The sequence below is a fragment of the Pyxicephalus adspersus genome, chromosome 4, assembly GCF_032062135.1.
Source record: "Pyxicephalus adspersus chromosome 4, UCB_Pads_2.0, whole genome shotgun sequence".
In the NCBI taxonomy this organism is placed as follows: domain Eukaryota; kingdom Metazoa; phylum Chordata; class Amphibia; order Anura; family Pyxicephalidae; genus Pyxicephalus; species Pyxicephalus adspersus.
In genome coordinates, this window is record NC_092861.1 from 102,551,022 (window position 1) to 102,568,620 (window position 17,599).

At 40.2% G+C, this 17,599-nt stretch overlaps 1 protein-coding gene across 3 annotated transcripts in view; it reads left to right on the forward strand.

Moving 5' to 3' along the window:
* Positions 1–17,599, forward strand: part of MTR (5-methyltetrahydrofolate-homocysteine methyltransferase) — a 316,459-nt gene that overhangs the window by 296,260 nt on the left and 2,600 nt on the right. For 2 of the 3 annotated variants that reach the window (XM_072409187.1, XM_072409190.1), the window contains 2 exons: positions 2,854–2,966; positions 16,019–16,113. In XM_072409187.1, coding sequence (XP_072265288.1) covers positions 2,854–2,966; positions 16,019–16,108 — 203 coding nt within the window. In that variant the 3' untranslated portion in view covers positions 16,109–16,113. Of the gene's footprint in view, positions 1–2,853; positions 2,967–16,018; positions 16,114–17,599 lie in introns of those variants that run through there. The other variant, XR_011920422.1, reaches the window with a different exon arrangement.

The window sequence follows — 17,599 nt, forward strand, 5'->3', positions numbered from 1 at the left end:
TAAAAAAGTTTCCCCCTGCCTTACTCTTCCGAGTAGAGGATATGAAAATAGGTACCCTCTGAGTTGTGATGAGATCTTGCTGTTGGATCTAATACTGTTTTGGATCATTGTACGAATCCAATAAAGATAAGTACTAATTTTTAATTGGGCAGCACCTGAGTGTTTTGTGTCATTCTTTAACCCTTCCTGACACATGTAGTCCCCAAAAACTCAGATAAACTTCAGATAAAGCTTTACTTTTTTATTTAAGTGACACATTTGAGGCAAGTCAGTTCCTGGTGACCAGGAATATTTTTATTTGTAATGTTTTTTTGTAGTACATCCACATAGCAGAAAGCTCTGGTTCAAATTTTAAATTTAAACAAATGAACAATAAATGCTTTGCAAGTGTTTTGGCAATCGAATGCTTTATTAAGATAGAGGTAAACTGCATATCTTCCTGAAATACTACTAGCAAAAATGTACGGGAAAAAAAAATATTCTTGATTTCACTAAAAATACCATGTTGCTCATGCTTTTTGGGCCTGCTGGCAGTGGTTGTAATAATTTGTAAGTAAAAGGTGGGTTCGTTCTCGCCTCCCTGAACAATTTTGCTACTGGGAATAACACGTGATTTACATGATATCAAGTGTGCTGATTCCAAATTTGGACTCAGAATTTGCCTATCACGTACAGATTTTAAGTTATAGGTGTGCTATAGCTGTTCAAATGGTCAGTAATTGGGTAATGTACTTTTACATGGGAACATTATAACAGTTGCAGCTACCACTATGTCTGCTGCCGCCTCAGCTGAATCACGTCCCCTGGTGGCATGCATGTTCCAGCAGTGGCTGTCTGGGCAAATCAGTGAGCTGACGTAAGAAATAGGTATATAGGGCGAGATGGACCAAGGGCTGTCTCTGCACCTCATATTTGCTGTCAGGTGTCTTACACTGGCCTAACACAATGGTTGAATGGGAAAAGGAATAAAATGCCTTTTGCTGTGCCTATGGTTTGGCGTAAGCCAAAAGACCATCACTCAGACTGCTACTTCTGTATGTAAAATTGCTGGGTTTTCGAAGAAGACTCAGTCAAAAATCGTCTATCCTGGATGTGAATCTGCTCTGAAGCCAGTGCCACAAGATGCAGAAAATCCAGTGCCAGAGGGAAAGCCACATTTTATAAGCCAATCAGATTTAGATGACCTACTAAGGGACCTGTCTTTGTCAAAAGAGAAGTCTGAACTGTTAGCCTCCAGAGTGGAATTTGCTACAAAAAGGAACTACAACTTCACACTTTTGTGATCGTCACACAAAGTTTGCATGTTATTAGAAGCTGGAAAACAACATTTGCTTCTGTATCGACATGAGTGGTCTGATGATGGAGTTAGGTTGCGAATACATACCAGAGCAGTGGAGATTGTTCATAGACTCAAGCAAAGCAAGTTTGAAAGCTGTATTGCTGCATAAAGGTAACGAAAAAGCTTCTGTTCTTCTTGCTCATGCCGAGGGAATGAAAGAGACATACGAACCCATGGAGGTCATTTTGAAATTGATTAACTATTCAGAACACAAGTGGGACGTTTGTTGTGACCTAAAAGTGGTGGCACTTCTTGGCGTGCAGTTGGGATATACAAAATATATGTGCTTTCTGTGCCTGTGGAACAGTCGTGATGACAGCAACTATTACAAAGTGAAAGAATGGCCACCTAGACCTGAACACACTGTTGGCCAGTACAACATGAAACATAAATCACTCATTGATCCACAAAAAGTTTACCTTCCAACACTTCATATTAAATTTGGATTAATGATAAACTTTGTTGTTGCAATGGATCATGATGGCATGGGAAGGACAAAACTGGAAAAGTTAAAACAGATGCTAAACTGAAAGCAGGCATTTTTGCTGGTTCCCGCATTTTGATGCGTGATGCAACATTCAAAGACAAACTCAACCCACTTGAACTTGCTGCTTGGAATTAATTTGTGCTATTTCCACAAAACTTTCTGGGCAACCAGTGAGCTGAAAATCATGCTAAACAACATGCTAACAGCATACCATCAACTTGGCTGCCGAATGTCACTTAAAATTCATTTCTTACATTCTCATCTGGACTTCTTCCCACAAAATTTGGGTTATGTGAGTGATGAACAAGGGGAGAGTTTCCACTAGGACATTTCTGTTATGGAAACAAGATATCAAGGCCGGAACAACCCCAACATGATGGGCGACTACTGGTGGTTTCTGCAACGGGAGACAGCTGAGAGCCACAAACGCAAAAGCAAGTTCCTGAAACACTTCTGAATTATGAGTAATTGTATATGTTGTTGCAACATAAAACTACGTTTTTGTAATGTCATGTTATGACATAGAGATTACATAGTAACTGCGGAACGAGGGAATGTAGCTAATCGTGTTTATACGCCTAATTAACTTAAGATCCTGACATCCTAGGCAGAACTAGACTTCAGATTTGGATTCAGCGCACTTAATTTAGTATAGGACACATGGATTAGACCAAGTAGCAGACAATATTTATTTTTTTTATAATGCAGTGTTATTTGTGAATCAATAATGTATAAATACATAATTCATTTTTTGCACTAATTATCGAGCTTCAAACCTCGTTCTTTCTACCTTGCCCTTTGAATTAATTTGCAAGTTTGCAGATAGTTTGTTAAATATTCTAAGCATTTTTTAGGAAGTAATGTTATGAAGTGTTTGGAAAACTCTTTAACACATTGATATTAAATACATCATTGCAAAAAGCAAGTTTTCTATAGACTAGTGCTGACTAATAAAGAAACATTGTTAGTTTATTATAAAACAGTACAAATTCAAGAATTCATGTTTTGCTGTTCTATTTTCTTATAGGTATAACACTTACTGAATCCCTTGCAATGTCACCAGCTGCTGCAGTCTCCGGATTAATTTTTTCTAGTCCAATGTCCAAGTATTTTTCTGTGGGAAAAATTGGTAAAGACCAGGTAAGCCTTTTTGTCCAATTCACAGTTTGCAATTTTAGTAAATACAGTAAATATAAAAAAGGTACACACCCCTGTTAAAATTCCAGGCTTTTGTGATTTTAAAAAATGAGACCACAATAAATAATTTTAAAACTTATTCCACCTTTATTGTGACTTACAATCTTTACAATTCTATTGAAAATAATGGTCTGGTTTGCATACATTTGCACACCTTTGAACTAATACTTTTTTTAAGCACCATTTGATTTAATTACAGCATTTACTCTTTCTGGGTAGGAGTCTATCGGCATGGCACATTTTGAAACCATGGTGAAACTATTCTTTTGTTGACTTGGGATGCTTGGGTTATTCTTGTATTGAAAGATGAAATTCCTCTTCATCTTCAGCTTTCTAGCAGACACTTGAAGGTTTTAGGCTAAAAGTGACTGGTATCTTGAACTGTTCAGAATTCACTCCTTGACTAAAGCCCCAGTTTCAGCTAAAGAAAAGCAACCCCAAAACATGATACTTCCACCACCATGCTTCACCGCGTGGACGGGGTTCTTTTGGTGATGTGAAGTGTTTTTTTGCCTAACTAACCTTTTGGAATTGTGGCCAAAAAATTCAACCTTGGTCTTAACAGCGCAAAAGCTGTTTTTGAACAGCTAGAAAGCAGCAATAGTGATTTAGAATCACTTGTGGATTAGAGCGATAGTGATTCACCAGGAAACTTATCATCAGACAGTGAAAGTATACATCAAGTGGCTACATTTGGAATTCAGTCCTATACACTGGAAAAGGAACAAAATTTAATCCAAAATACAGCAACTATGGAATGGCAGCATCTTCTGTTCTCTCACTCATTGAGCCATTGCTAAATCAGGGCTATTGTGTCACAACCGACAACCTTTATACTTATGAACTTTATGAGTTTCTTCTGCAACACAAAACAGATGCGTATGGAACCGTTAGGGCTAACCGGCACAACATGCCATCAATATTTGCAAAAAAGGATGCTGATGACTGGAGAAAGGGTTGCCTGGCAGAAAGGCAAAATGATGGCCCTGCGATGTCGTGACAAGATGTGTGCCTAATGAGAACAGTCCATAATGCCTCCACTGTTATGGTACGAACAAAATGAGGGAAAGACATAATGAAGCGACAAGCCACAAGTAGTGATAGACTACAATAACACCATAGGAGGTGTCGACAGAGCTGATCAAGCAATGACATTCTACCCAGCAATGAGTAAACAGCAAAAAAAGTACTACAAGAAGATCTTCAGGCATCTTGCATCTTATCAATATTGCACCCTTGTTTGGACTAATTTCAGTGTTTTTGATTTGATTAAGATAAATTTATTGTTATATTATTTCATTATTTTTTATAATTATTATTTATAATTATTTGTTATATTAAAATGTATGATTTGTATTTCAATCTTTATCATACTTGGGAGTTATTCCCAAGAATTACAGGCCTACAATATTAAACAACAAATTTCCATGCAAAATAATGTACCACTTTTGACATAAAAATACTCACATAATTTGGTTCTAAACTATAACTGTATCCATAGCAGACAGTAATAATTTGTGTGTGTATATACACACTCACATGTTATTCCTTTACAGAAAATGAAGAAAATGGAATATTAGGTTGTTTAAATAAAAAAAGAGTTCTTATTTACATACATAGTTACATAATAGGTCAAGTTGAAAACCACTAGTAAAATAAACATATCCGAAATAACTATAACTGAAAAAGCTTTAACATTTTGATTTTCTTTGAATCACTGAACTAATATTTAGTTGTATAACCACTGTTTCTGAGAACTTCTGCACATCTGTGTGGCATGGGGTGCAACCAACCTGTTTGCCTCAGAAACAACTTTTTTTTATTGTTACACCATGTTTTCTATTGGATCAAGGTTCAGGGACTGGGATCGCCACATTGCTTATTTACTGGTGTGTTTGGGGTCACTGTCTTGTTGAAACACCCATTTTAAAATGACTATGCAATTAAAAGGGCCAACACCACTCAGATTTTCAGAGAGAAATGCAGTATAACCAGCATGTACAACATCCACTGCCTTCCTTTCTTAAACAAGGGCCGTAATTGACATCTGATTTTTTCACTGAATAACCTCATTATTTGAATTTTACACTGCTTGTAGTGTGGACAGAAATGGAAGTATACTAGAATATGTGTCTATATAAATAGATATAACTTGATAAGAGCAATCAGTATGGGCATCCCCAATAAGGACTCCGGTACTTACATTGGTGGTTTTTAGCTGGATATTGTGCCATGTCACAAAGCACGGACCATCTCAAACTGATTTCTCAAACATGACAATGAATTAAATTAACTCAAATGCTCTACTCACAGACACTGCATATCTCATTCCAGCACTTTTAAAATTTGGTTGGAACCAGAAATTTTCATCATAAATATGCAGTTATCAAATTTGCTGCAACTGCAAAATGTTTCAAGCACTTTGTTAAATCTATGAATATTTTGCCAGTTTGATGGCAAAAGGAGGTCCAACCCAGTACTAGAACGGCGTGGCTATTGAGTGTATGTGTAACTTTTGGAATGTAGAGCAATCATAACACAGCTCAAAAAAAAAAAATTACTTGCCAAGGATTTTTCAAAATTTTTCATATTTAGTTTCATTGAATTGGCTCTAGTTCTTGTGATACAGGAATCGGAATAGACAATTTTACCAATAACAAATGTTAACAGAGCATATTATATCAATATTTATTTACACCAATGTTTTGCATTTTATATAATAAATGTAGCATTAATTTCATGAAACTTTCATTTGCCTTCTTTTTATTCATATGTTTTCTTTTTTTACAGAAATATGAGTTCTTCAAGAAGAAGTTGTTTAAATGACCCTAATGTGTTCTGCTACATTTGTGGTGAATATTCTCAGCAAAAAAAGAGAAGAATCAATACAAAATTTGTGAAACAAGCATATCTTGCATATTTTGGTATTAAACTGGGGACCAAGATAAGTATTGGGCTCCCCATATGGTATGAAAACTTGTGTGAAGTATCTACTTCAGTGGAAAAATGAAAAGTTTGAAATTTGGTGTACCTGTTGTATGGCAAGAGCCCAAAAATCATCATAATGATTGTTATGATTGTCATTTATTATAAGTGGGAGTACCTGGATTTGTAATCGACAAGACAACCTGTGCCTCATAGTGTTGATGTTCCCATACCAGTGTTCAGTACACTCCCTGATATTCCTGTATCCAACATTGAGGATATACAGGGTTTGGAGTGTAATCCAGGAGTTAGCAGTGGAAGTAAATATGAAGGAAGTGTTTCATCAAACCAGCAGTTCTCCCAAGAAGAGCTCAATGATTTAATACGATGAGAAGTGACACTCCAGGTGGAGACTTGGTGTACTGTTGTAACATCCCTGGACTACTAGCCCATGTGATAGTACCAGAATACCGAGCAGAAGACTGGTGGCTTTTCATAGACAGTTCTACTTGAAGTTTGAAATCTGTTTTACTGCATAATGGCAACTGCTATGCATCAATTCCTATTGGTCACTCAGCAAAACCTAAAAAAGAATATGAAAATATCAAAATGGTCTTATAAAAGCTTTGCTATCATGAACATCAATGGTCCATATGTGTTGATTGAAAAAGGGTGAACTTCCTACTTGGACAGCAAAGTGGATACACAAAGTACCCATGTTTCATCTGCTTGTGGGATAGTAGAGCAAAGCAGGATCACTGGAAAAAGTGTCATGGCCTCCAAGGGAAAACATGAAAAAAGGTGCATCAAACAAAAATAATGAGCCAATAGTTGACAAAGAAAAAATAATTCTCCCTCCACTACACATAAAGTTGGGATTATTGAAACAATTTGTTAGAGCTCTGAACAAGGACGGTAATTGCTTCAAATACATTTGTAGATTCTTCCCTGGAGTGAGTACTGAACAAATAAAAGCAGGAATCTTTGATGGACCCCAGATTCAGAAACCGATAAATGATTCAAATTTCACAAGTTACATGACTGATACTAAAGTTTTTGCCTGGCACAGCTATGTCATGGTTGTCAAGAACTTGAGTAACCATAAAGCACAAAGTTATGAAGAACTGGTACAAAACTTGCTCTTAAACTTTAAAAATTTGGGTGCTACTATGAGCATAAAGGTACACTATCTCCATAGCAGAAGAGGGGTAGGTAGGGCAGTTCCCTCACTTAGGAATATCCATTTAGGCACACCTCACTCACTTAGTGACAGTGAGTTGTATAGAGAAATATGGGAAGAAATAAAAATCCAAAGAAGAGGTGTTTTAGTTGGCAAAATATTTATGTGTTTAAAAAGAACTTAAACGATTATACAAACACTAATTAGAACGGTTTTATGGTATACAAAAACAAAATTTAATTGATATAGTCAAGCCCTGATTACTTCATCAGGGTGTTATTCAACCAATGAACTATACAGAGATCCTCTTAATCAGGCGTGGCATGGTTTCCATGCAACATAGCCACCATAATAATGGATTGTGGCGTGATTATGTAATGCCTCTAAACCCGATGTGTTTCGCCCGCTTGGGCTTCTTTAGGGATATACAATCTAGATTTTATGGTCTAGGTTAAATCATAAATCGAATGTATACTGTGAACATATATGTAGATTAAACATATTACCAAGTATACTTTTATAGAACACAACACAAAATAACAAAAGAAAAATGCAATCCACAAACACTGCCCTATGCATATCAGAATCTATTGTTAAAGTATATATAAGTACCAAAATGTAAAAGATTAGTAATATCTTAAACCATATCTTATGTAACTAATAGCCACTTGTCATGCTATGTGATATGAAAAGTTATCCTAAGTGATATGAGATGTGTCTAGTATATCTCGTTGATCTCCTGCTGATTTTGTAGGTTTGCCCTCTGACAAAGAAATGACCAGTAATGGTAGGTTTGTTGTAGCTGTGAGAGACAGAATAACAACAAAAGAACCCTCAAAAACCCAATGCTCAAAAGTCAGAGATTGATGTGGCTTGTAATGAGTGAAATAAGTATTTGATCCCCTATCAGTCAGCAAGATTTCAGGCTACCAGGTGTCTTCACTTTATACAGGCAACAAGCTGATATTAGGAGCACCCTCTGTAAGCGAGTGCTCCTAATCCAAGCTTGTTACAGTACCTGTATAAAAGACACCTGTCCACAGAAGCAATCAATAAATCTGATTCCAAACTAGCCACCATGGCCAAGACTAAAGAGCTGTCCAAGGATGTCACGAACAAGATTGTAGACCTACACAAGGCTGTACTGGGCTCCATGACTATCGGCAACCAGCTTGGTGAGAATGTGACAACGGTTGGCATGATAATTCGCAAATAGAAATAACTGTCAATTTCACAAAATAACTGTCAATTTCCCTCGCTCTGGGGCTCCATGCAAGATCTCACCTCATGGAGTTGCAATGATCATGAGAGCGGTGACAAAGCAGCCCAGAACTACACGGGGGAACTTGTCGATGATCTCAGGGCAGCTAGGACCATAGTGACCAAGAAAACAATAGGTAACACACTGGGCCGTGAAGGCCTGAAATCTTTTCGAGCCCACAAGCACCCCCTGCTTAAGATAGCACATGTACAGGCCCGTCTGCAATTTGCCAATGAACATCTGAATGATCCAGAAGAGAACTGGGTGAAAGTGTTGTGGTCAGATGAGACCAAAATTGAGCTCTTTGGCATTAACTCAACTCACCGTGTTTGGAGGAGAAGGAATGCTGTCTATGACCCCAAGAACACCATCCCCACCGTCAAACATGGAGGTGGACACATTATGCTTAGGGGACAGGACACCTTCAGAGCATTGAAGGGACAATGGACGGGGCCATGTACCGTCAAATCTTGGGTGAGCACCTCCTCCCTCAGCCAGGGCATTGAAATTGGGACGTGGATGGGTATTCCAGTATGACAATGACCCAAAACACATGGCCAAGGCAACAAAGGAGTGGCTCAAGAAGAAGCACATGAAGGTCCTGGAGTGGCATAGTCAGTCTCCAGACCTTAATCCCATAGAAAATCTGTGGAGGGAGCTGAAGGTTCGAGTTGCAAAACATCAGCCTCGAAACCTTACTGACTTGGAGAGGATCTGCAAAGAGGAGTGGGACAAAATCCCTCGTGAGATGTGTGCAAACCTGGTGGCCAACTACAAGAAATGTCTGACCTCTGTGATTGCCAACAGGGGGTTTTCCACCAAGTACTAAGTCATCTTTTGCAAAAGGGATCAAAAACCTTTTTCACTCATTACAATGCACATTAAGCTTTGACTTTTGAGCACTGGGTTTTTGAGGGTTCTTTTTTGTTATTCTGTCTCTCACACCTATAGTAAACCTACTATTACAATTATAGACTGGTCATAGAGGGCAAACATACAAAATCAGCAAGGGATCAAATACTTCTTTCCCTCACTGTATATATGATTAAATAGAAAAACGTCTACTTTTTTTTTTTTTTTTTTTTTATAAATGATTTTTATTAAAAGATATCAAGGTACATACAAAGAAAATAAAATAAAGTGGTCGTAACATACAGTTCAAAAAAGAACATACAGCAAGGTTGAAAAATAAAAGAAGATCAAACAAAGTAACTAATTAAAAAAAAAAAGGAGTTAAGAATAAAAAAAAAAGAGAAAGAAGGAAGGGGGGGAGAGATGGGGGGGGGGGTTAAAGTGGGCATTAACCAGCTATGGAATCAATCACATCTCTGAATCAGTGGCAGAATGCAATTAGGCATCCATCCCAGAATACTCAGGTATCTAGGTGGGTGGTCGTAACAAACGGCAATATTCCTCAGTAGTGATAAAGTGGATTCAGTGGTACCAAGTCTGTGCAAATTTTTCCGCTTTCTTAACGTCAGTGGATATCGTATCCTCCATGTGATATATTTCAGCAACCCTTTGCAACCAATGTGCTACCGTCGGAGGGGCAGTATTCTTCCATAAGGCTGGGATACAGGCCTTAGCTGCATTGAGAAGGTATCTCAGGAGAGAGTTACTATAGCACCTGCGGGACATGTCCGAAACATGAAGAAGTGCCAGGGCCAGATTGCCCCTTATATCCACTTCTGTAAGCTTTAGGATATTATTAGCTACCGAACTCCAATGAAATTGCAATTTTGAGCATTCCTAGAAAACATTCAGTAGCGTACCCTGTGTGTCGCCACATCTCCAGCAGGTGCTATCCGACCCCGGGAAAATCTTAGCAAGCTTCACCGGTGTCCTGTACCAGCGAGTGGCCAACTTGTAGTTGGTTTCCTGGACACCTTATGACAGAAATGAAGTAACATATCTCTCTGGGTTTCAGTAAAACAAGTGTCCAAATCAGCTTCCCATTCGGATACAAATAAAGGGAGTTCTGGCCTATATACAGATAACAGGGTTTGATAGGCATGGGAAAGTGTGCCTCCGTACAGGTTGACCAGTTGCACACAAGTCCTCTAGAGGAAGAAGTGATCGGGCTATTGTATTGGGCCGCGGCAAGGATCTCAGAACATAAGTGAGTTGTATGTGGGGCCAGGGCGACAAGGAAGGGAGATCCCTTTCCGTTTGTAGGGTCGGAATATGTTGCCATTCCCCATTGTGCATGAAATGGGATATTCTATACATGCCCAAAGCACGCCATTGGCGAAATATTGTGTCAGTCTGGCCCGGGGGGAATCCAGGATCGCCTAGAACGGGAGACATTGGAGACAGATATATGGTTACGTTTTGAGAGGAGAAGTACTTAGCGGCCACTTTCAAGGTCTCGCCAATCAATGAATGGGTGTACATTGCCGTTCTGGCCGCCGGTGTCAACCAGGCCAATGCGGCAATGGGGGCAGTAGAGCATGCATCCTCCAACCCAACCCACAGTTTGGAGCGGCTATTAGTGCACCAATCCAGCAGCCTAGACAAGTGCACTGCCTGATGGTATAAAACTGGGTCAGGGAATGCCATTCCTCTGTTCGCTTTGGGGAGTCTCAGTAATGTCATCCTAAGCCTGGGCGCCCCATTAAGCCAGATAAGTTTTACAAATTCCGAACGGAATTTTCGAAGGATAAAAAGCGGGATGTGTATTGGGAGTGCTTGCAGCATATACAACAGTCTAGGCATAACATTAATTTTAAGCACATTGCACCCCCCAAACCATGTAAATGCCATCTGTCTCCACCTCTGTAGATCACTTCGGATTTTATATAACAGAGGGATAAAATTGAGATCTACAATTCACGTTAGATTAGCGGGAATCTGTGTGCCCAGGTAAGAGATAGCTGAGTTAGACCACTTGAAGCGGAAAGGATGGGCCAAGGCCTCTCTAATTTTTCTGGGAAGAGTAACACTCCGACTTTTGCAGGTTTATTTTGTAATTAGAGAGCGAGGCATATTTGTCTAGCTCTCGCATAAGAACCGGCAAAGTAGTTACCGGTGTTGCAACATAAAATAAAAGGTCATCCGCATAAGCAGCTACCTTATGTTCAGTGGGGCCAATCTGGACTCCCCTGGTCTCCATTGGCACGAATTATTCGTAGGAGGGGCTCCAGGGTCAACACAAACAGCAAGGGAGATAATGGGCATCCCTGTCTCGTCCCATTGGTAATACAAAAGGAGTGGGAGAGTTCACCATTAACCCGTACTCTGGCGCTGGGGGAGGAATACAACGTTTCTATCCAGCGCAGAATACGAGGGGGAAGACCCAAATGTGTCAATGTGGAGAGCAGAAACGCCCAGTCCACCCGATCAAATGCCTTCTCAGCATCAGTGGAGAGGAGCATTAGAGGGGTGTTGTGAGTATGTGCATAGGTAATATTATTCAGGGTATGGATCGTGTTGTCCCTGGCTTCCCTCATCAGGAGAAAACCGCTTTGGTCAGGATGGACAATATTAGTAAGTATTGGAGTCAGCCTATGCGCTAATATGCTTGCAAAATGTTTCAAATCACAATTAAGCAACGATATTGGTCTATAATTGGAGGAGAGGGTCCTTGGAGAGAGGAGAGGGTCCTTGTCTGGTTTGAGTATCACTGATATGTGGGCCGCTAATGTGTCAGGAGGAAGAGTGTGACCATCAGTGAGCGCATTCAGCGCTAAATCTAAATGCGGGCCTAGTACTGGGAAGAATTTCTTATAGTAGGCTAATGTCAGACCATCTGGGCCAGGAGCTTTCCCTGATGCGGCTCGGCGAATTGCCGCTTGTAGCTCAAGCAGTGTTATCAGTTTATCTTATATCTCTATAATGTCTGAGGACAATGTCGATAAGTCGAAGGAACTGAGATATTCCTGTATTGCGATCTGGCGGTCGGGAGATGACCTACCACTAGAGTCTCCCCGTAAATTATACAGTAGACTGTAATAGTCATGGAAGGTGTTAGCAATGTCAGGGATGGCGTGTGCCAGGGTGCCAAAAGAGGTTTTGATTTTAGGGATATACATGGCCGCCTTCTTTGACCTAAGGGCCCTAGCCAATGCCCTACCACAGTGGTTGGCATGTTCATAGTAGTACAGTTTGCAACGGGTAAGTTGTGTTTTAGCCTTTTCTCTGTACAGGGAGTTATTTTGTGTACGAGTGGCGAGTAGTTGGGATTCCAGGTCCAATGTTGGAAACCTTTTGTGCAACATTTCTAAACGATGCAACTCCTGTAACAGCGTATCAAGCCTTTGTTTGGCTAGTCTTTTGAGTCTACAGCTCTGTTGTATGAACAGACCTCTAATATAACATTTATGAGCTTCCCATACATAAAATGGATCGTCTGTAGATCCTGCATTGTTGGTAAAGAAGGAGGAAAATTCTTCCTCAATCTTTGCGGTCAATTCAAGGTCTTCGAGCTGTGCCTCATTTAGCCTCCAAGCACTGGGTTTACATTCATATATCCTCCCAGAGATCTCTATCATAATGGGGGCGTGGTCAGAGAAAGTTATGGAACCAATACTCGAGTCGCTAACCTGTGAAATGGCATCATGGGATATCAGAAAATAATCAAGTCTGGAGTAAGTATTATGTACCGTGGAGTAGAATGTATAATCCCTGTCTCCAGGGTATTGAATACGCCAGATATCTATCAATTGATTGTCATGTAGCAGTGCTTTCAGACGTTTAAGATGGGAGTAAGGCAGGTGGGAACGGCCCTTGGATATGTCTAAGGATGGATCTAAAGTTAAATTAAAATCACCTCCTATAATGATGGTACCTTGAGCCACCTCAGATAAGAGGGTCAGAATATATTCAAGGACAGTCAACTGGCCGGTATTAGGTAGGTATATGTTTACAAATGTAAATACTTGCTTCTCTATCATACCCTGGACTATGAGGAAACGACCGTCTGGATCCACTTTACACAAAGAGGGGGACCATGGAAGAGAACCATCTATTAGAATGCTAACTCCCCTAGATTTAGAATCTGGTGAAGTGCTGTGATAACTGTATTTGGCTTGTTTGACTGGGATTTTTTATGCCGGAAGTGTGTCTCTTGCAGAAAGACAATATGGCTTCTGCATTTTCGGAGTGTATTGAATAGGACTGAACGTTTTGAGGGAGAGTTTAATCCCTTAACATTCAGAGATGTGAGTGTGATAGTCATAATTCCTGTGGTCTAACGGTAAGGTATGGGAGGGGGAAGGGTGGGGGAAATTAGTAAAGAATAGGAGGAAAGAAAAGAAAGAAGAAATTAGGAAATCAATAAAATAAGGTACACAAAGAAGAAAAAGCAGCGAGAAAAACAAAACAACTTAAAAGGAAGAAGAATTAGAGCTCCAGGCCCTAAACCTAGGTAAGTAAAACAATATACCACAACACCGACCTCTACAAGAGGCCAGGTGTACCTATGTGGGGGGTAGTGTTGGCAAGAACATTATGAGCCGCCGGCTCACCAGCAGCAGCAACATAAAACACGCATATAACTAAAAGTAAATAACACAGCTCTAGTAAGTGAAACCAGGAAGATATGCCGTTCCCAAAAAACAAGGAGAGGAGATAGAATCTAAACTTACAAGAGAAGAAAGGTTTCACAGGACTGAAGGTCCCAAAGACATTAACAAAAACATTAAATAAAGGGCATACCAATAATCAGGCATAGTAAGGTGCACAGCAATACACAATGCAGGCTACTACAGGAGCCGAAACAATAACCCAGCTTCAAAGCGCCAGGTATCATGTAAACAGAACAATACTAATAACAGTAATAGTACTGGCGGTAGGCAGCCATCGGGGAGCAAAGAACCACTGAGACCATGATGGGCCGTCGCCCATACTCAATGTGCACCAATGTCACCGCAATAACAGGAATCCGCTTCCGGCATAGGAGGTGCTCAGATCAGGACATAGATACATCACACAGGAACGATAAGTTTCTGAGGAGGTATAGATATGCATTGTAATATATGTAGGAGGTAGACAGTGGTGGTAAAAAGAGTCCAAATATTCAGCAGCAGGAGAAATCATAGTTCATGTGAATTTGAGGTATTCCTTCTCAGGGGGCGCTAAGGAGTGGGAGAGCACCGTCTGCGTCGGGCGGAGGTAGATGATCTCGATCTCAAGTAGATACTTGGGAGTACCTTTAAGACTTCCAGCCAATTAGGAACATCAATGGGATCTGCGCCCAAGAAGGTAAACAGGTCCGGTAGCTGAGATGGATTGTGCAATGTAAACACAGAGTTGGGTTTGGTCACTGTGAGATGTAGTGGATGTCCCCATCTATATCGGGTACCGTGTGTGGTAATGTAATCCAAAAGTGGCTTCAGTATGCGTCTCATCTGTAGCGTGCGAGGGGATAGATCCGGATATATCTGAATACTTGCACGATCAAAATCAATCAGCCCTTTCTGCCATGCTTTCTGAACGATCTGCTCTTTAACTTTGTAAAAGTGCACCCTGCATAGAACATCCCTGGGGCGGTCAGGTACTCCATCTCTCCTCACACTAACCCTATGTACTCCATCCAATTCTATGCGCTCTGAGGGGGGTCGGTCTAAAAGGGTGTTAAAAATGGCAATCACAGTGTGTTCCAGTTCAGGCCCAGCTGAAGCTTCCGGGAGTCCCCTTAATCGTAAATTGTTGCGTCGGCCCGTTTTCTTGATCGTCCAAACTGAGAGCCAAGTTAGAAAGCACAGACTTCATGTGCAGTTCGGCATGTTCAAGCGTGTTTAATCTAAGGGAAGTTTGGGAGGAGGAGGACTCCAGGGAAGTAACCTTAATATCAACTGGTTCTATGCGCTGAGTGCTCTATGCGATGAGCCCAGGATTCTAGCTCTGTTTTAGTGGGTATGAATTTCAGGAGGGCTTGTAATTCTCTGGACAGCTGCTAAGGAGAAGATACTGTGTCTGAGAACTCAGCTGGGGAATCAGATGACAGACAGGAGTGTGTAGGAGACAGCACAGCAGGGATCCTAGCTGGGGGGAAAGTCCTCTCTTCACTCACCCGATCAGCAGACTCCACATGGTCAGCTTCACTTGCAGATGCAGGGGCCATTTTGGGAGCACCAAGTCTGAATAGAAATATTTGCGTAAGTTGTCCCGTTTAGGGGTTTTCCCTGCTTCTTTATTCTTCCTCTGCTTAGACATCACTGAGTGGGGTGGAAACAAGCTGTGTGATCTGAAGTATTAGCTGTTAAAGCCGCGGTGGACACAGAGCTCCAGGAAAGTGCCTGCTCACAGTGCCATTGCCAAGCCACCCCCCCCCCCCTCAAAAACGTCTACTTACATATGTTGAAGTAGAGATGTTGTACTGAAGCAGGTCAGTATACCGGTTAAAGGGTAAAAATAGGATTTGACTACTATTCCCCTTATAAGAGATTAGAGGATATGAAAGGTGAATATACATATAATATATGTCAAAATAATAAACTAAATAAATTAAAAAAAATAACTTTAATATACTTATACTACTATATTATACTGTAAAATAAATTTTCATGAAAGACAATGTACTGCTTTTAGACAATCCAATGTATTGCATTCAATGGAAAATAACTGTTTTGAATGAAATACAAAATAATTACAGTCCTATTTATTCATATGTTTATTAATTTGTTCTAGGTTCAAGATTATTCACATAGGAAAAAATTGGCAGTGGAAGAGGTTGAAAAATGGCTTGGACCCATTCTCAGTTATGACCCAGATGAATAACTAAGGTAATGTTTTATACAATTTAATTTTCTTTTAAATAGTTTCTGATAAATAAATATTTTCTAACTAGTGCCAAAAGAAAAAACATAAAATGGTAATGTCAAACAGAAATAATTTTTGCATTGAAATGTACTGTATATTAAAAGTTTAAACAATCCTGTTGTTAAATCTTTCTGAGAAAATCTAAATTTATATCTAGCCTGCTAAGGCCTATTAACCTGTCCTGGAATTGCAAATTGTATGGCTATATGACACTTTCGCTTGAATCTAAGATGTGTAGTGAGGTGAGGTTGAAGGTAAAAAGTTGTTGTAAGAAAGGCTAAGTTGTCAAGGTGGGTAAGGTTGCTGAGCTTGGAAAAGACAAGATCTAGTGCATGTCCAGCAAAAAGTGTGGAGCTGTTTCTAATGTTCTTTGCCGATACAATAAAATCACCAGGGATGAGGGTGGGCAGGTCATGGGAAAGAATGTGTGGGAGTCAAGAGGCAAAGTTGTCTGAAAATTGGGAGACTTGGCCAGGAGACAGCAGCAACATTGCGGGGTAAGGGGCAGAACAGACTAATAGAATGCACATCAATTATTGAAAATGAGAGAGGGCAGGTTAGGAAGGACTTTGTATGTACAATTGGGGGAGAGAATGAGACCCACACCACCGGCTGCTCTGTTGCCAGGTCTGACGGTATGTGTCTACCCCCAGACCTGGCAACAGATTAGACCTTCAGTTGTGAGAACATTATGCCCATACATGCTTGAATTCTTTATGCAATTTCCTCCTTTTTCAAATCATTCAAAAAGATCTATAATAATTGTATATTATTACACTCTATGGCCCTGATTCACTAAGCAAAATCGGAAGGTCGCTCGCGCATTCGTATTCGCGACCTGAAATTGGAAGCCATCGCGCAATTCAGCAACTAAATGAGCTCACGGCTGGAGCTGCGCATCCCCGGCAGTTTTACACTGGCGAGCTTGCATTAAAAGTCACTGTTCCCCTAAAAAAGCATTCTTTCTAATGGCACACATATTACCCTTAGCCCAAAAAAAAAATTTTTTGTGCAGTCCAAATGTTTAAAACATCTATATGCGCTAAGAAAAAAGCATATTTTAAAATGACTTATTTCTTTCCTGTTGGGCAAGAGTTAACTGAGTTCAGCTCCTCTACATAGGCGCCTATATAAAGGCTTACAAAGCCTGATCGGAGGAGCCGCCTGCGGGTAAATCTTGCTTTTTTGACCATATTGCTTCACATTGAAAAGATTGCCTATTTTTCCTATGATTTCTGATATCATGGGCTTGGCTACAAGCAACATTCATGGAGGATATTGCTTCTGGTTAAAAGAAGTAATCCACATTTATGTGCTTCCACTACCAAGCTGAGGGGAGTACGTCAATTATATATAGTGGGCCAACATCTAAAATGCCATTCAAATCTGCAAAAACACCCTGAAGGGATGGAAAAGCAAGAAAATCTTTGGCTCAAAGTGTATTTGGCC